Below are 20,501 nucleotides of genomic sequence, written 5' to 3' on the forward strand. Positions count from 1 at the left end.
CCCTTCCCTCCACCCTGCCCAATTTTGTCCCTCCTCTTCTCCTTAACCAGGTATTGACAACTACTGGTATAACGTTCCACAAGGATACTCTGATACCTTATCCAAGTGGCCATGCTTTGACAGTGACTCTTGGCAGTCCATTGACCATGGTGGAGGGGCTTTGCTGCAGAGCCCCATCTCACCCTCACTCAATCGGAGAACTCTGCATGATTATTCTCCTCTTTACCCCAGGGACACTCAGCCCAATTGCAGCAGAACTATCTGGTTGCGATCAGGTCAGCACAGATTAGGAATCAAACCTAGGATCTTCCATTCTGTTGGCTGAACTACATATTGTTTTTATCAACTGAGCCATCAGAGGAGCCTTAAAAATCTCCCCTTTTCTGTCATATTGGACTGTATTTTCCGGTCGGAGGCTTCCCGTGTGCGGAGGCCTCTGATCTCGAAAAAATCTACGCACTTACCCGAGGGCTCCCGAGCTGCGTATAGTTCCGATGCTGGGCCTCTCCAACTCCAAGTGTGCAGGGCCTAGGTATACCTGGGATCACATGGGCCATGGGGAGCCAATCAAAGAAGGGAATCGCCCTTCATACACTTGACAGATAGACCTGTCAAATATATGATTGGAGATCACCCCAAAAACACCTTAAAACATTAAATACATTTTTTTTTAAATCACATTTTTAAAATTAGTTGAAATTACAATAAATTAAATATTTTAAACAAAAATTTAATTTTTTGAAAAAAATTACTAAAGTTTTTTACAGGGCTAAAAATAAACTTACCTTTTTTAAAGTATTTCTAAATGATAAATGACTGAAAACATTTTTTAAAACTTTTTTTTCCAACTCTTATCCTGGTAAAAGCAATTGTAAGGGTTTTCAGCAGGCGGAGGGTCTCCAGAAAGCGGAACTATCTGCCGCAGAGGCCCTTCTCCAGGGCAGGCGGAGGATCTGTCAAGAGCATTCTTGACAGATCGGAAATGCCGGTTTTCAGCGCATGCGTTGCGCATGCCTGAAACCGGCATTTCCGATGTCCCTACGGGTGGATACACAGCGCGTATCCACCCATAGGGATCGGAATATCCGGGCCAATGTTCTTATTTAAACAGTGAAACTGCAGCCTTTACAGAGGACAGGCAAATCCTTGCCTGGTTCATTTAACAATTGTTCTCTGTAGGAAAACAAAGTCATGGTAACTGAGGTGCGATAGTTAAGTGAGCAGAGACTGTTTTATTAAGATAATAAATATAAATAGAAATTGAGGAACAGTTATAGTAATTAAAAAGAGAAGTGTCAGAATAATGAAAGAATAATTGGATTACTAGAGTTTATTTCTTATTTAAATTGCTGTTGTGATGGTTTTATTTCAGCACTTTTGAAAGATATTAACACAGACCAGAACAAAAAAAAAGGAACACATGGGGTCCTCTCAATAGCTCAGCAAGTATATCCAGTGAGTAGCTGAGCCATTCATATGTGCTTAGCTAGTTGATCTAAGCCAATAATTCGCTTCAGCTATCCCTGGGCTAAGGAGATGTGGAGAAAAAAATCAGCCACTATTTCCACTCCTGATCACAATCTAAACAATATCTACTATAATTGCACATTTAGGGATATCGTTTGAGTGAGGACTCAGCTCAGCTGTGACCTCCTCCCTCTCCCACACTGGAATAGCCTGCAGACACTCACTGTCAAAGTTCACACATGCACAATGGCCACTTGATTGCGGTACCATGTGGGCACTGGAGCCTGTGGAACCCGACTCCAGCAAGGCGACAATGCTTTCAGGAGTGGAGGAGAAAATTGGCAATTCCTCTCATGTAGCCCCCTCCCTCCCATCCCCACCCTACAAATAAATACATGGGGGCAATTTTAACCTAAAAGAACGGGTGGGTTGGGGTCGTGTGTTAAAAATCTGAATCCTGACCAGAACCCGCCCACTTCCAGTTTTAACGGAGGCAGGATGGGGACGGGCAAACAGCCCGCTCCCAGGAGGCGGGTTGTCTATTTAAATATTAGAATGAGGCTGGAAGCCTCAGCTTTAACCTGCATTTTGAATTTAACTTCATCTGGTCAGTTTTGTAGGCCTCGTGAAACCTGCCAGCTAATGCAAGGTGAGGACTGCTGGATCCAGTAGGTAAGTGCCTTTACACTTACCTCCTAAATCCAGCGTCCCTGCCAAACCCACCCCCCGTGATCGGAGAACCCCACCCCCACGAGGTAGTATTGGTAGTAGTGACCACCATACAGTCCTTCTGGAGATGAAGTCCCATCTTCACACTGAGGACACCCTCCATCGTGTTGTGTTGCACTACAACCGTTCAAAATGGGATAGATTCAGAACAGATCTAGCAGCTCAAAACTGGGCATCTATGAGCCGCTGTGGGCCATCAGCAGCAGCAGAATTGTATTCCACCACAATCTGTAACATCATGGCCCTCACTCTACCATTACCACCAAGCCAGGGGACCAACCTGGTTCAATAAGGAGTGTAGGAGAGCATGCCAAGAGCAGCACCAGGCGTACCTAAAAATGAGGTGCCAACCTGGGGAAGCTGCAACACAGGACTACATGCACGCTAGACAGCGGAAGCAGCATGCTACAGACAGAGCTAAGCGATCCCACAATCAATGGATCAGATCAAAGCTCTGCAGTCCTGCCACATCCAGTCTTGAATGGTGGCGGACAATTAAACAACTAACGGGAGGAGGAGGCTCCATGAATATCCTCATCCTCAATGATGGCGGAGCCCAGCACATGAGTGCAAAAGACAAGGCTGAAGCATTTGCAACCATCTTCAGCCAGAAGTGCTGAGTGGATGATCCATATCGGCCTCCTCCTGAGGTTCCCACCATCACAGAAGCCAGTCTTCAGCCAATTTGATTCACTCCACGTGATATCAAGAAACAGCTGAGCGCACTGGATACAGCAAAGGCGATGGACCCCTACAACATCCTGGCTTTCGTGCTGAACACTTGTGCTCCATAACTAGCCGTACCTCTAACCAAGCTGTTCCAGTACAGCTACAACACTGGCATCTACCCGACAATGTGGAAAACTGCTCAGGTATGTCCTGTCCACAAAAAGCAGGACAAATCCAATCCGGCCAATTACCGCCCCATCAGTCTACTCTCAATCATTAACAAGGTGATGGAAGGTGTCGTCGACAGTGCTATCAAGTGGCACTTACTCACCAATAACCTGCTCACTGATGCTCAGTTTGGGTTCCGCCAAGACCACTTGGCTCCAGACCTCATTACAGCTTTGTTCCAAACATGGACAAAAGAGCTGAATTCTAGAGGTGAGGTGAAAGTGACTTCCCTTGACATCAAGGCAGCATTTGATCGAGTGTGGCATCAAGGAGTCCTAGTAAAATTTGAAGTCAATGGGAATCGGGGGAAAACTCTCCACTGGCTGGAGTCATACCTAGCACAAAGGAAGATGGTTGTGGTTGTTGGAGGTCAGTCATCTCAGTGCTAGGATCAGTGGAAGCTTTGCCGCTTCAGCCCCGGTTAAAATGCCATCGGGGTCCTATTGACGTAATAGGACCTTGATTTACATACATTCTTTCGGCTCGTGTCTACTTTAGGCAGACGCCTAATCCGCCTGCAGGAGACGCTGGGAATGGGTCAGGTTTCGAGCGGGTAAGTAATCTGCTCGTTTTTAGCTGCTCACCCGTCCAGTTTCTGCTGGTGGGAGGGCACTTAAAAATGAGTACGTTACCTACTCATTCGGTTTCTTCTGGGAGGATCGGGATAAAATCGACCCTACCTTCTGTCAACTTTGCATAAGCAATTTTGAACAGGACTACCCATTTTAACTAATGTACCTCCTATTGTAACATAATTCTGTTGTAACATAATTCTTAATCAGGCTGTTTGAATCACATTTCCTCCTAATTCTGTATAGTTCTCATATCTATGTCAGAATGTGCCGACTAAAAAAAAGTCTTTCCAACATCAGATGCCCATTGTGGTTCAGCCTCTAATATTACTCATCTCATCTGCGTATTACACTCAACCTGATGCAAAATGCCTGATGCATACAAATACAAAAATATATCTCACATGCCAAATGACATTTAGTTAGAGTTGTTTGTTGGTTTGAATTTTGTATTTGTGGGAGTGATACAGGCTTAAAACTAACTCAGGGTCACATGCAATGATCCCCCTATTTTTTCTTTTTTGTTGCGCGGTCCCTTTAACTGGCTGCGTGGCTCTTTCAAAATTTTGCGCATGCACCGTTTCTCCCATTGAAAAACCAGTATGCGGCCTGCGCAGGACCTCCAGACCGCTGCGTGCCACGTGGCAGCGTAGTTTAGCAGGAACGTTGGTCACATGCCTGTAATTAATTCACAGTAATCTGCACAGGATATATTCAGTAGTTGGAAATTCCCTGCCATCTACTTGCTTGTCAATGTGCAGTAATAACTTCTGTAAACACCAATCAGTATTACACTGAGAACTGGGTCAGACTGACACCATAAATATTTCTGTCTACAAATAACAGTTATGAAAGAGTTAAACAGTTTTACCTGTTCCCAAGTATCAATTATTCTAAATGTTATCCTCTGTACCATGTATAATACTTGGCCCACATTAAAGCACTCTGCATGACATATACAGCACTAACGAGTTGAGCAGAAATCCTCATTGGATAAAGCCCTACCTGCAGATAGCCTTGGCCGTGTTCGAGGTGTCTGCATTTCCTGTCGAGCATGTGGCAGCATGTGATAGCGTTTTGCTTCATTTACCAGGTCTCGGCAAGCCTCTGAGGACTTTATCAATTCCTCATTGTCAACAACATTTAACAGATAGCTTGGATGAATAAAGGGCAAACGGACCACGGCCAGCAGCTCTGACACATGCTGAAAAGAAAACATTTCTTATCATCAAGGCAGAAATTATTGAAGGAAATAAAAACCAAAATGTGCCTGCGACCTCAAGTCTGACATTATAAAGAAACTAAACACAAGGGAACCAGTTCAACAGTGCGGATGTTTTGATTGAAAATACCAGTCTACTTCAATTATATTATTTATGGCAGCAATATGCTATACTCAACTAGACATATGCAAATACAATGGCTCAGACAAATGATGTAGTACATGTTCAATGGATTTGTGCCCCATACCACATTAAATGACTGACCCATTATAGAAAGGACATTAAATCTGCATAGAGTTTAAAGCATAGATTTCCCATGGCAATCCCAGGGTTGGAAAACTGCAGTTATAAGGAGAGTGTTGAAGACCTGTGCACCACAGCTAACCGCTCCCCTAGCCAGACTGTTCCAGTACAGCTATGACATTTGCATCTACTCAACACTGTTGAAGATTTCTCATTGGCCTTGGAGTGGGTCCAGATTCACCAGACTGGGGCTAAAAGAGTTAAATTATGAGGAAAGGTTGCAGAGACTAGGCTTGTATTCCCTTGAGTATTAAGGATTTGATAACTATTTCCTCTGGTGGGGGAGTCCAGAATAAGCATAACCTTACAATTAGAGCTAGGCATTCAGGGGCGATATCAGGAAGCACTTCTTCACACAAAGGGTAGTGGAAATCTGGAACACTCTCCCCGAAAAGGCTGATGAGGCTAGGTCAATTGAAAATTTCAGAACTGAGATTGATAGATTTTTGTAAGGCAAGGGTATTAAGGTTTACGGAACCAAGGCAGGTAGAAGGAGTTAAGATGCAGATCAGCCATAATCGAATTGAATGGTGGAACAGGCTCGAGGGCCTGATGGCCTTCTCCTGTCCCTATGTTCCTAATTCCTTACCTAACACCATTGTGGGAGCACCATTACCACAAGGCCTGCAGCCGTTCAAGAAAAGGCTCAAGGGCAAATAGGGATACGCAATAAATGCAGCCTTTTCTACATCACCCACACACCAAGAACAAATTTTAAAAAGAGAGACTTGAGATACCAGGAGTATTCCCACTGCAACAGAGAAGGTTTAACAGATGTTTAGAAATTATGAAAGGTTCTGATGGAGCGAATAGGGAGAAACTCCTTTATCTGGTTAGGGAGTCACTAACAAGGAATGGTCAATTTAGGAGAGAAGTCAGGTGAAATTTCTTTACTCAGAGGGTTTCTGCAGTATGGAGTACTTTGCCACAGGGGGTGGTTGAGGCAGAAACATCTTTTACAGGAAAACTGGATAAATATTTAAAGCAGAGAAAGTAAAAGGTTATAAAGCAAGAGTGGGACAAGTTTTGGATTTCTCTATCAAAGAGCCATGATGGGCTGAATGGTCTCCTACTGTGCAGCAGACAGCTATGGTTCTATGATCCAATAACCCTCTCTCTCTGGAAAAAGTCATTCTATCTAGCCTTATTCTTACTTTGAAAACAAATTAAGCCACAACACTTCATTGTGTCACTATGTTTATTTTTAAATTCTTCTGTATTACCCACTAATAGTAGTTAGCTGTTGACTTGAATCTGGAATAGTTAGATATAAAAGGTTCTGCATCTGAGGGCATTATAGTTTTAGTAATGCATGAAAGGGCACCTGTGCCTGTACTTGAATATTAATTGGAAACAAAAATCGATTGGAGTTCGTACAAGATGGAAAAGGTAGAATTCCATTCATCAGTAATGTTAAGAACCTACCAAATGCATCACTGCAATGAAGTCAAGTAGTCATATCCCTCCCACAACGACAGGTCAAAACAGTTGATTATTCGACAAGAAAATAAAATGGAGTCATGATTGTCTGCTGAGTTACTTGTTGCTGTTTGCTTGATGTTTGGTTTTCAGCCAAGCTTTATATGTGTACATATTTCATCATGTATGTTTGTACATAGATGATCAATCACATTTTGAAAAGCAGTATGAAATTGTATTTGCTATGATTAACTAGCTGAATATTCAATTACAGGTTTAACCTACAAAGCACCTATAAGTGCATTCTGTGTACACTAGGAAGAAAATGATAAATAAACATTTGATAAATAAGTGGTAAGAAAGTTCAAGTAATGATGTTTATGTAATTATATTCAGATTAGTCAATCTCATATGGTGTTGCACATGAGGAGTTAAGAACAAATGCAGTCTTCAGGTCAAGCAAAAATTGGCACAAAAATAAAACAAAAAAGGTGACTCAACTGTGGCTAACAAGGGAAATTAGGGATAGCATAAGATCCAAGGAGAGGACATATAAATTGGCCAGAAAAAGCAATAATCCTGAGGATTGGGAGCAGTTTAGGATTCAACAAAGGAGGACAAAGGGATTAATTAAGAAAGGGAAAATAGGATATGAGAGTAAGCTTGCAGGGAACATAAAAACTGACTGTAAAAGCTTTTATAGATATGTGAAGAGAAAAAGATTGGTGAAGTCAAGCGTAGGTCCCTTGCAGTCAGAATCAGGGGAATTTATAATGGGGAACAAAGAAATGACAGACCAACTAAATACATATTTTGGTTCTGTCTTCACAAAGGAGGACACAAATAACCTCCCAGAGATGCCAGGGAACATAGGGTCTGATGAAAGGGAGGAACTGAAAGAAATCAGTATCTGTAGGGAAATTGATGGGATTGAAGGTCGATAAATCCCCAGGGCCTGATAATCTACCTCCTAGGGTACTTAAGGAAGTGGCCCTAGAAATAGTAGATGCATTGCTGATCATCTTCCAACATTCGATGGCATCTGGAACAGTACCCATGGATTGGAGGGTAGCTAATATTACCCCACTATTCAAAAAAGGTGGTAGAGAGAAAACGGGGAATTACAGACCGGTAAGCCTGACATCGGTAGTGGGGAAAATGCTAGAGTCCATTATAAAAGATGTAATAGCAGAGCACTTGAAAAACAGTGACACGATCGGACAAAGTCAACATGGATTCACAAAAGGTAAATCGTGCTCGACTAATCTACTGGAATTTTTTGAGGATGTAACTGGTAAAATAGATAAGGGAGAACCAGTGGATGTGGTGTGTCTGGACTTTCAGAAGGCCTTCAATAAGGTCCCGCATAAGAGATTAGCATGTAAAGTTAAGGCACATGGGGTTGGGGGCAAGGTATTGACTTGGATAGAGAACTGGTTGGCAGACAGAAAGCAAAGAGTTGGAATAAACGGGTCCTTTTCCGAGTGGCAGGCAGTGACTAGTGGGGTACCGCAGGGATCGGTCCTTGGACCCCAGCTATTCACAATATATATTAATGATCTAGACAAGGGAACTAGATGTAATATCTCCAAATTTGCAGACGACACAAAGCCGGGTGGGCGTGTGTGCTGTGAGGAGGATGTCGAGAAACTCCAGGATGATTTGGACATGTTGGGTGATTGGGCAGAAACATGGCAGATGCAATATAACGTGGATAAATGTGAGGTTGTCCACTTTGGTGGCAAAAACAGGAAGGCAGATTATTATCTAAATGGCAATAGATTGGGAGAAGGGGTAGTGCAACGAGACCTGGGTGTCCTTGTGCACCAGTCGCTGAAGGTAAGCATGCAGGTGCAGCAGGTGGTTAAGAAGGCGAATGGTATGTTGGCCTTCGTAGCGAGAGGGTTTGAGTACAGGAACAAGGATGTCTTGCTGCAGTTGTACAGGGCCTTGGTGAGACCACATCTTGAGTATTGTGTGCAGTTTTAGTTGCCTTATCTGAGGAAGGATGTTCTTGCCATGGAAGGAGTTCAGCGAAGATTCACCAGGCTGATACCTGGGATGGCAGGAATGACGTATGAGGAGAGATTGGGTCGATTGGGCTTGTACTCGCTGGAGTTTAGAAGAATGAGAGGTGATCTCATTGAAACTTATAAAATTCTGACAGGACTGGACAGACTAGATGCAGGAAGGATGTTCCCAATGGTCGGGGAGTCCAGAACCAGGGGACACAGTCTAAGGATAAAGGGTAGGCCATTTAGGACAGAAATGAGGAGGAATTTCTTCACCCAGAGAGTGGTGAACCTGTGGAATTCTCTACCACAGAAGGCGGTGGAGGCCAGTTCATTAAATATATTCAAGAAGGAGTTGGATATATTTCTTAAGGCTAAAGGGATCAAGGGGTATGGGGAGAAAGCAGGGACCGGGTACTGAATTTGGATGATCAGCCATGATCGCATTGAATGGCGGAGCAGGCTCGAGGGGCCGAATGGCCTACTGCTCCTATCTTCTATGGTTCTATAAGCAACGTTAGAGGGCAGAAAATAATTGGACCAAAGTTGGAGTGGGGGAAGGAGCATAGAGGGGGATGGGGATGAGGATGGTGGAAGGAATAAGGGAAGAGGGAAGTGGGGAGGAGCAAGGTAGGGGAGAAGAGTAGAAGGGGGAGAGGGGAGGGGAGGTGAGGATGGGGGAATGGGAATGTTTGGGGAATGCAAATGTATGGGGAAGAAGGGGAGGGGAAGGGAAAGCTGTGCTCCTTGGTGGGAGTGAAAGCTGTGGGCAGGGAGTGGGGGGGGAAGAACATATTCAGCAGATAGAACCTCTGTTGTCTGAGGGGATTGTTTCTGGTGGGGAGAGCGTAAGTTGTGGGTAAATTAAATCACATTAATAATAGTACGGCACGCTGAAATTGTCAATTTTGTGGAAAGGCTAAAATGCACCTGCTATTCACCTTTGCTACTTGGACCAAAATTGGTGCAGAGTCACCCAATGGCCAGTGTATGGAAATTCATCCATGTGTTTAATAGGCAAGTTACAGGCTTCTGTGACTGAATAGTGTGACAAAGGGCTGAATGCGCTAAATGTGGAAAACCCTGTTAGACCGCCACCTGCAGGGGTCACAGCTTATTACAAATGCAACAGGGGGTGGACAAAATTAACATGAAAATCTCCATAGGCTGTTGACAGTTAAGAGAACACACCAGTTTTAATTAATATATATATATATTATATATATTAGGGGGAAAAGTTGGACATTGCCCATTTTGGGGCGCTAATATCGGCCGGGCGCAAATTTTAGTGCCCGGTGCTAATTATCGCCGCCGACCGCAAAATTAGTCTCTGGCGTCCCTGGAAGTGATTGGAGCTCTAAATCAAGCGCTACACACCTCTCTTAGGGTGCGAACGTCAGGGAGTGAGGCGCTACCTCAGAGCGCTACTACAGCTCAGGTGATGTCAATTACCTTGTACTCAGACAGACTGGCGCCGTCCAGTTCTTAAAGGGGAGGGTCCATCTTGCTGCACAGCCACACCCTGCTCATTGCAGCGTTTGACTCCGGCCTGCAAGCAGTTAAAAATCTTCATCCAAGATTTATAATGGATACTCAGAGACCCAGGGAGAGAGCTCACCGGTTTAGCGACCAGGCATTGGTGGCTCTGGTTGGTGCTGTGGAATGGTGACGGGCAATGCTCTTTCCAGACACTGGCAGGAGGCCATTGCCCCGCGAGTTCACAAGGGTCTGGAGGGAGGTTGCCCAATATATGTCATCGCGGAGCCTGGTGCAAAGGACGCATACGCAGTGCTGTAAAAAGTTCAATGATCTCACTCGGGTGGTCAGGGTGAATACCTGCTTGCAAAACTTCTACATCCAACCATCTCAACCTCACTCTGTGCACAGACGGTGTAAATATCCAAATGCCCAACACTCATCCAACAACTATGCCCATCTCATAAAAGTCACATGCACATCCCACACTTTGCAGATGTTAACAGCTATTCAACTATGGTAGGCACATCTGCCTAACACATGGCTGCACACTCACTCACACGCTGTCCTTTTTCTTGCAGGCCAAGCTGTCACATAATCGCAGGGAGCAACAACGGATGGGAGGAGGACAGGCAGAGCTGCACCCCCTCACACAATTGGAGGAGAGAGACCACAGACTCATTGCCAGTCATGTAGTTGGCGCTGTTGCCATTGGAGAGGTCAACCCCCTTGGGGACAGCAATGGTATGTTCATCAGCTTTCTCTCTTCTCTCATACCACTTCCCCCTCACAACACCAGCCTTTTACACTTTTAATCTAACTATACTGTCTCCAGTCCTTGCTCGCTTCCTGCCCCCCTGCCCTCACGTTAAAGTCACTCTTGTACCTTCCTGCTTTCAGACAGTGAACCACCAGCTGACCAACCTGTCCCTCAACCTGCAAGTGGCAGCGACGCGGCAGCGGAGGAGGAGGAAGAGGAAGCCGGAGCCTCACCACCTGCGTCTCCCAAGGGCGACACTTCCGATACTGGGGCCATGCGTTCACTGGAGGGGATCAGGGGGTTAGGCTCTGATGAGGGTGAAGCTCTGGGAACCCGTGGCCTGCAGCAACACCATGGGGGAAGGGGAGCTCGGGGGCCATCTCCTCGGAGGGTGAGTATGCGCATGAGTTCTGCTGCACAGGACTCAGATGAGGACCTCGATATAGCGGCCATGAATACCCAGGCTGTGAGTATGCATACAGAGCTCATGGGTGCAATGGCAAGGGTGCCCGACAGCGTGGATGCACTGGCTAGGAGCGTGGAGGAGTCCGCCGCCAGCACAGCTGTTGTCTGTGCGCAAACCCTTGAACCCATCCTTGCCTCGTTGCAGAGGATGGTTGAATTGCAGGGAGACCGTGGGGACCCAGAGCCCATGCCGCGTGTAATGGGTCAGGTGGCAGGATCCGACGTAACGCAACGACTTAGTGCTGCAATCAAGTTAGTGGCTGGTGCCATCCAATGGCAGACTGCTCTCATGCAGTCTCAGATTGATGTCATGCAAGCGCTGACTGCTGCCATAGTTGCTGGGTCGCCCATTGTACACCGGGGATCTGACGGTGCCACAGCAGGCCAGCAATCCGTGCTCGAGCAGATTGCTCCAGATGCTGAGGTACTGCCCCGGGGGAGTGGCAGTGTGTTGGTCGAGCAGGAAGGTGCTGTCCTCTCTCAGGATGACAGCATTCCTGCTCCCACCACTGCCAGTCTGCATTGCACTTGCCACAGCCTGTAACACAGCCAGCCCAGACTGCTGCCGCCCATGCAGAATTGGTGCAGTCTCCAGGCCCAGAGCTGGTTGAGGGCGTCCTTCAAGGCCATCTGCAGTGTCTGGATCCAACATTCAGCAGCCTTCCACTAGCCTTGCTGCAGCCACTGGGGCCACATTATGGAGGAGTAGTAGGGTGGGAAGTGGGGAAGTGCACAGGGGATGGAGATCATTCTCGAAGGGCGAAGAGTAAAAATTCTCCAATAAATGGGGGGAATGTTTGTGTCAAAGTTTGATGTTCATGTTAATATATTGTTCACTCTGTTTACGCTTATCTCGATGTGGCAAGAACGAGTTTTGTTAGTTAATGAATTGTTGTGTTTGTTTGTTATTGGTTGCGCTCAATAAATAAGACACAATTTGTCAGATAAATAATAATTTTTATTGGAACTTTACAACTTTGCTAAATTGACTCATTGGAGCTTTGCCCGGCAATAGGGGCTGCGGGATGCTTGCGATGATGTGCTTGTTCATCCCAAAAGCCATCTTCTCTGTCATTCGTCAGAAGTGGTGTCTTATCAGGCGTTCATGGACGGCCCTTGCAGAGGCAACATTGAGCACCTCCCTCCCATGTTGGTGCTGCTCATCCTCCTCTTCATCCTCCTCCTCTGCCTCCTCCTCCTGATGTGGTCCACCAATCCCTGGTGGCAATGGCTGTGTCCTCATGATTGCAATGTTATGAAGCATGCAGCACACAACAATGAAAAGTAATACTCGCTCAGGAGAGTACTGCAGGGCTCCTCCAGAGTGGTCAAGACACCGGAACCGTTGCTTCAAGACGCCGATCGTCTGCTCAATGAGGTTCCTAGGGGCGCTATGGCTCTCATTGTATGCGAGCACAGCAGGAGTGTTGGGGTTACAGAGCGGTGTCATCAGCCAGGTGCAGAGTGGATAATAACCCTTGTTCCCAAGGAGCCAACCACGACATTGACGTGGTGGTTGGAAGAGGTCTGGGACTCCAGTCTGGCGCAGTAAGAAAGCATTGTGGTTGCTGCCAGGATAGCGGGCATTGATGGCGAGGATGCACTGTCTGTGGTCGCACACCAACTGCACATTCAGAGTGGATTCCCTTACGGTTGCAGAACACCTCTGCATTTTCATGAGGTGCCCACAATGCCACTTGCGTGCAGGCAATGGCGCCCTGCACCATGGGGAAGCCCACTATCCTAGCAAAGCCATATGCGCGTTCACACGGTTTGTCTTGGGTCATGGGGAAAGAGATGTACTCCCTTCTCCTTTTGTAGAGAGCATTTCTGACCTCCCGGATGCAGCAATGGACAGCGAACTGGGAGATATTCGCTATGACCCCAGTTGAAGCCTGGAAGGAGCCGCTGGCATAGAAATTCAGAGCCACCGTCACCTTCACTGCCACCGACCGAGACGTCCTGGTCCTGAGCTGAGGCTCAGGACCTCCTTGCTGAAGCGCAGCCTTCTGAAACATTGCTCCTCGGACAAATGAATGTAGGAGAATTGCTCCCGGAATACCCTGGGAGGGCAAGATCTCCTGTGCAGAGACCTGTTGGCCCTCCTCCCTCTGGTCACGTTTGCAACTCTCTCTCTGCTGCCTCCGAAGGTGAAACTGGAGGACGACACCCCGAGTTAGTGCAGCCCCCATAAAATCTTATAAATGTGGTAAATATGAAGGCCAGATAAATAGGAACCTGAAACATGTTGCTCAGGAACAAAACTCCTTGTAGGATAGCGTTAAATGTCTCCAGACGTCTCTCTCCCTCTCCCAACCTGTGTATGCCAAATATTTTGCCGACAGGTAAAAGCAGGAAACGCACGCCTTTAAATAGCACTCCCCCAGCTCCTTGCCGACTGCAAAACGTTCCCCTCTACCTGTCGTACCTAGTGCCAGGCGCTAAGGCAGGGGGCGAGTATCAATTTCCTGTCCGGGGCACTACCGGGGCGTTGCACGCTTGGATGATGTCATGGTCTCTGGGCACAGGAGATCGTGGCGGTCATGTTTAGTGCCACCACAAAGCGCCAGGTCAATTTTGCGGGCGGCGCTAAAATCGCCGCGCTTGGGCGGCGCTAAAATCGCCGCGCTCGGGCGGTAAGTCGTTAGCGCCCCCTGGAGGTGCTAATGGGAGGCGCTAACCAACCCAATTTTTCCCCCTTAAAATTTGAAATGAGTAACAGCATACAATAAATGTCAATCTTTAATTAAATTGTGAACGGCATTTTCTCTTATATTTAAGTTAACTCATGCCATTGATTTTTCATGCACACTTTCTAACTCATTACTTGGATCAATAAAATGGCAATTAATACACAAACAAGAAAACATGCCATAATTTACTGAAATTAGTATTTTTCTAGCTTACTAATTTCAGTAAAAAAAGAATGAGAAACTGCCCATAAGAGTTTTCAGTTCAACTAGCTATTTCTCAAGACATTACTATTTCAATATCAATTAACAGTACTGAAGTGACAAATTGCACATCAATAGAAAGATTCCCAGAGGTGTACCTTTTATGTTTGAGGATTTATGTTAAGTATGGATATTGGCATGTAACAACCATATTTTCCATGGTTTGGTGCCTTGAATGTATGAACAGTTGCTAAGACAATTTAGTGCAAAATTCAGGCAAATGGCTTTCTAACTTAAGGTAGATAAATCTCCAGGATCTGGAACTAGTGGAGGCTCTGACTAATTTTGTGGTTAAAAAAAATATGCAAAGGAATTGAAGACTAGTATATATAGCTCCCCATTCAGGGAAAAAAACAGGGATAAGCAAATTAGAAATTATAGACAACTTAGTTTTACTTGTACTAGCGTCTATAAAAGAGGCCAACATTGCTAAGTAGTTGGAGAACCATGAATTAATTGGGGATAGTCAGCAGAGATTTCTAAAAGGCAGATTATATTTATAGATTCTTTGAAGAAACAACTGTGAGAATAGATAAAAAGAATGCAATGGTTGTGTTCTGTATGGATTTTGAAAAAGCATTTGATAAGATACCATACAAGAGATTTATGACAAAGATATAACATAAGGAGTTCATGGAATGTAGCCAATTGGATTGAGATAGATGGTGGGTAAAAGCAAAGGTTTGTATTAAGAGTAAGTTTCTTTGGCCGGATAGAAGTGGTGAGTGGCGTTCCATAAGGGTCTATGTTGGGTCAGTATCATTTACGTAAATATACATAAATGATCTGCCCTGAGAAATTGAGGGATATTTGAAATTGACACTAAATTGTTGGGATATAGCATATTGTGAAAAACTGCAGGACATAGAAGAGCAGATAGGGAGCAGATGCAATTCAATGTAAACAAAAGTCAAGTTATAGATTTTGGACACGAGAATAAGAAAAGGAAATACATCTTAAATGGTAATATTTTAAATGGAGTAGGGGAACCTTGATATCCAGGTATATGGGTCATGAAAGGTGGCAGCACAGGTAGATATGGTTATCAAAAAAAACAGATTCCTTGGTTCTGCATCTAAAGGCACAGAATACAAAAGCAAGGTTTTGGCCCACACTTGGAGTATTGTGCACAATTTGTGGCATTCTATTATAGGAAGGATATAAAAGCAATGGAAAAAGTACAGCACAAATTTATTAGGATGTTACCAGAGATGAGGGTTTATAGTCATGAAGAAAGACTCAAGAAGTTGAGCCTTTTTCACTATATACGATAAGGCTAATAATGGGTGATCTGATAAGAGGTTTTCAAGATTTGACAGTCATCTCAACCTAGTTCCTAGAGGACATAAGCACAAAACTGGAACTGCTCAGCAGAAAACTGGAATTCTTGCTTACAGAAGCCATAAAGACAGCTAGTGTGGGAATTGAGGAAAATCATACTGGCCCAATCATTCTCTTCTGAAATTGGGACAATTATACTCTGATAAGGTAGCTTGCTCTGCAGCTGGCTGTGGTATAGCTGGAAGGAGCACTTCGAAGATCTCCTTAACCAAGACACTGTCTTCGACACGAGTGTCCTCAACTCAATCCCGCAGCATGTTACTCGCCACCAGCTCAGCACAACCCCAGCCCGGCAAGAGGTTGAAAAGGCCATCTGACAACTGAAGAACAACAAGGCCCCAGGAGCAGATGGAATCCCTGCCGAGGCACTAAAGCATGGCGGAAAAGCACTACTGACGCAAATTCATGAACTAATTTCTCTAATCTGGAAGGAGGAGAGCATGCCAAGGGATCTCAGAGACGCCGTAATTATGACCATCTTCAAGAATGGTGACAAGTCCGATTGCAGTAATTACAGAGGAGTTTCCCTGCTGTCTGCCACAGGGAAAGTCATCGCAAGAATCCTCCTCAATCACCTTCTCCCAGTGGCTGAAGTGCTCCTTCCAGAGTCGCAATGCGGATTCCGCCCACTAAGGGGCACAATGGACATGATCTTCACCACGCATCAAATACAAGAGAAATGCAGGGAACAGCACCAACTGCTGTACATGGCCTTCTTTGACCTCGACACTGTCAACCGTGAGGGATTATGGAGTGTCCTCCTCAAATTCAGCTGCCCCCAAAAGTTTGTCACCATCCTCCGCCTGCTTCACGGCAACATGCAAGCCGTGATCCTGACCAATGGTTCCACCACAGACCCAATTCACGTATGGACTGGGACCAAGCAAGGCTGTGTCATTGCACCAACACTCTTCTTGATCTTCCTTGCTGCAATGCTCCATCTCATCCTCAGTAAGCTCCCGGCTGGAGTGGAGCTAATTTACAGAACAAACAGGAAACTGTTGAACCTCCATCGCCTCCAGTCCAGATCCAAGGTCGTCCCATCCTCTGTCGCCGAATTACAGTATGCAGATGACGCTTGCGTCTGCGCACACTCAGAGGTCGAACTCCAAACCATCGTCAACACCTTCACTGAAGCGTATGAGAGCATGGGCCTTACACCAAACATCCGTAAGACAAATGTCCTCTACCAACCTGCCCCCGCCACACAGTACTGCCCCCCCGATTATCAAAATCCACGACAAGGCCTTGGACAACGTGGACCACTTTCCATACCTCGGGAGCCTACTGTCAACAAGGGCAGACGTCAATGATGAAGTCCAATATCGCCTTCTGTGTGCCAGTGCAGCCTTTGGTCGCCTGAGGAAGAGAGTGTTTGAAGACCAGGACTTCAAACCCAGCACCAAGCTCATGGTCTACAGAGCAGGAGTGATACCCGCCCTCCTGTATACCTCAGAGACATGGACCATGTACAGCAGGCACCTCAAAGCACTGGAGAGGTACCACCAATGCTGCCTCCGCAAGATCCTGCAAATCCATTGGCAGAATAGGCGCACCAACGTCAGTGTTCTCGCTCAGGCCAACATCCCCAGCATTGAAGCTTTGACCACGCTCGATCAGCTCCGACGGACGGGTCACATCGTCCGCATGCCCGATACGAGACTCCCAAAACAAGCGCTCTACTCGGAGCTCCGACACAGCAAGAGAGCCCCTGGTGGGCAGAGGAAACGCTTCAAGGACACCCTCAAATCCTCCTTGAAAAAGTGCAACATCCCCACCGACACCTGGGAATCCCTGGCCCAAGACCGCACAAAGTGGAGGAGAAGCATCTGGGAAGGCACCGAGCAAGAGTCTCTTCGCCGGGAGCAGGCGGAAGCCAAGCGCAAGTCAACCCAAGCAAACCCACCTACCCGCTCCTTCAACCACCATCTGCCCCACCTGTGACAGAGACAGTAGGTCCTGCATTGGTCTCATCAGTCACCGGAGAACACATTTTTAATGTGGAAGCAAGTCATCCTCGGTTCCGAGGGACTGCCTAAGAAGATCCAATCTGAAATATATCACCTTGATGGGCACCAACTTCATCTCCTCCAAAAAACATGAATATTGGTAACATGATGAATGATTTGTCCAACAGTAAACTTGGTTTTAGAATACTTTCAAAAAAATTACAGTATTTATAAAAAGGGTAGCATAGCTCATTGGAGCACAACTGCAACACATCACAGAATGGTGGAAAGCAACCACAATCCTCCACTCTGTTGAGCTCTCAATCTCAGACAACGGCCTTTGGGAGACACTTCACAGAGTCCAGATAACAGAAAACCAGATGGGAAATCTTCCCCAGATCACATTCACACAAAATGTATCGGCTATCCAAGAGCATCTTCATTCACCCTACCATTTTGGGTATAGAAGCTGAATAAATATGAAGGAATAGCAAAACGAAGAGGGTGGAAGAGAACCCTATAAAGTAAAATTGTCTTTATTGAAGTTTTACCAAATTTGCATAGAAGAAAGCGGTTACTATCCTGAACAATTTAATGACAGAATTTCCTTACACTAAATATTGGTCATCATTATCTTAAGGAATTGATGGGCTTATAAATATTACCTGCAATCAGTGAATTGTGCCAGGTTAGATGAGTTTATCAGAGACAACATTTGGGATGCTACAACCAACCAGAGTGCTGCTCCTGATTGCTATCCAGTGACACTTACTAAAAACGGAACAGGCGTGCATGTTTGCGAGGGCTGGATTGGTTGTGGCTGGGATTGTTCTATGGTCAAATAGCCTGCCAATGCTATCTTAGTTCATATGAGAACATAATAACATAAGAAATAGAGCAGGCATAGGCTATACAGCCCCTTGAGCCTGCTCTGCCATTCAATAAAATCATGGCTGATCTTCAACCTCAAATCCACTTTCCCGCCTGATCCCCACATCTTTGGATTCCCCTAGAGTCCAAAAATCTATCTATCTCAGCTTTGAATATGCTCAACAACTCAGCATCCACAGCCCTTTGGGTAGAGAATTCAACAAAAACAACAACAACTTGTATTTATATTGTTCATATTCTAGAACGGTCCCAGCGGATTGGAAGGTAGCAAATGTAACACTGCTATTCAAGAAAGGAGGGAGAGAGAAAACAGGGAACTACAGATCAGTTAGCCTGACATCAATCATCGAGAAATGCTGGAATCCATTATTAAGGAAGCGGTAACAGGGTACTTAGAAAAATCATAATATGATTAGGCAGAGTCAACATGGTTTTATGAGAGGCAAATCGAGTTTGACAAATTTATGAGTTTTTTGAAGATGTAACTAGCAAGGCAAACAAAGGGCGACCAGTAAACCATGGTCACATGGGCTGGGCTTTGCAGAACTGCTGGCACCACAATAGAACTATACCCCAGCAAGAGACAATACCTTTAGGAAGGATGGGGAAGACATTTAGGGGGAAATCTTTAAAGTAGGATGTTGGAGAGCCAGTTTACAGTGGCTGCAGCCAAGGAGAAATGCCCAGTTTAGATTTCTAGGCTATGCAAAGAAATGATACTTTAGGATGGAGAAATGTTAACTGTTGTTCTAATTCAAGAGATGTACCTGTGTTCGGTTTGTTGGATCCTTCTTAATCCATTTAATTACAGCCTCATACACAAGTTCTTCAGCCTTTGTGTTCAGGCTGTCATTAGAGAGAAAGGCAATAAGATCATCCTTTGAGACGTTCAGAACCTCATCTTGGGTTGTTACTTCTGGAAAGTTTTGCAGTGCATAGGCTTTTGCCATGTTGTGTAGTTCATTACACTGCATAGCTTCTGCCATAGCTAGGATTCCTAAGCAGTTAGTAGCCGTTAACTGTTTCTCTGAAAGAAGAACAAAACACACAAAGGGTGTTAGCTGTTAACCTAAAGGATTTTTCACTAGCTGTGCAAGTCACATCATCATTGAACATATACCTCACACTCATTATAAAGTTCTCAGTTCCAAGGCTTCTGGACCTTGGCATAATAGCTGTTCCAGATATACCTTATGTAGCAATAAGGAATTTCCTATAACACACATATATGGTAATATATCAATGATCTAGACTTGAATATAGGGGGTATGATTAAGAAGTTTGCAGATGATACTAAAATCGGCTGTGTGGTTGATACTGAAGAAGGAAGTTGTAGACTGCAGGAAGATATCAATAAATTGGTCAGGTGGGCAGAACAGTGGCAAATGGAATTCAATCCGGAGAAGTGTGAGGTAATGCATTTGGGGAGGGCTAACAAGGAAAGGGAATACACATTAAATGGTAGGACACGGAGTAGCGCAGAGGAACAAAGGGACCTTGGAGTGCATGTCCACAGGTCCCTGAAGGTAGCAGGCCAGGTAGATAAGGTGGTTAAGAAGGCATATGGAATGCTTGCCTTTATTAGCCGTGGCATAGAATATAAGAGCAGGGGGGGTTATGCTTCAACTGTATAAAACACTAGTTAGGCCTCAGCTAGAGTACTGCAGGCAGTTCTGGTCACCACATTACAGGAAAGATGTGATTGCACTAGAGAGGGTACGGAGGAGATTTACAAGGATGTTGCCGGGAGTAGAGAATCTTAGCTATGAGGAAAGACTGGATAGGCTGGGTCTGTTTTCCTTGGAACAGAGGAGGTTGAGGGGAGACCTTATTGAGGGGCCTAGATAAAGTGGATAGAAAGACCTATTTCCCTTAGCAGAGGGGTCAAAAACCAGGGGGCACAGATTTAAAGTAATTGGTGGAAGGCTTAGAGGGGATTTGAGGGGAAGTTTCTTCACCCAGAGGGTTGTGGGGGTCTGGAACTCACTGCCTAAAAGGGTGGTAGAGGCAGGAACCCTAGCCACATTTAAAAAGTACTTGGAT

General features: G+C 45.4%; 1 protein-coding gene across 6 annotated transcripts in view; it reads right to left on the bottom strand.

The window, feature by feature from the left end:
• klhl29 (kelch-like family member 29) overlaps positions 1–20,501 on the bottom strand; it is a 732,755-nt gene that overhangs the window by 131,572 nt on the left and 580,682 nt on the right. For all 6 annotated transcript variants that reach the window (XM_085996817.1, XM_085996816.1, XM_085996818.1 and 3 more), the window contains 2 exons: positions 19,226–19,485; positions 4,671–4,869 (listed from right to left, as the gene is read on the bottom strand). In XM_085996817.1, the coding sequence (XP_085852943.1) occupies positions 4,671–4,869; positions 19,226–19,485 (459 nt within the window). The remainder of the gene's footprint in view (positions 1–4,670; positions 4,870–19,225; positions 19,486–20,501) is intronic.

The sequence above is a fragment of the Somniosus microcephalus genome, chromosome 9 (genome assembly GCF_052327205.1).
Source record: "Somniosus microcephalus isolate GS21.2 chromosome 9, FLI_Smic_1.0, whole genome shotgun sequence".
Classification (NCBI taxonomy): Eukaryota; Metazoa; Chordata; class Chondrichthyes; order Squaliformes; family Somniosidae; genus Somniosus; species Somniosus microcephalus.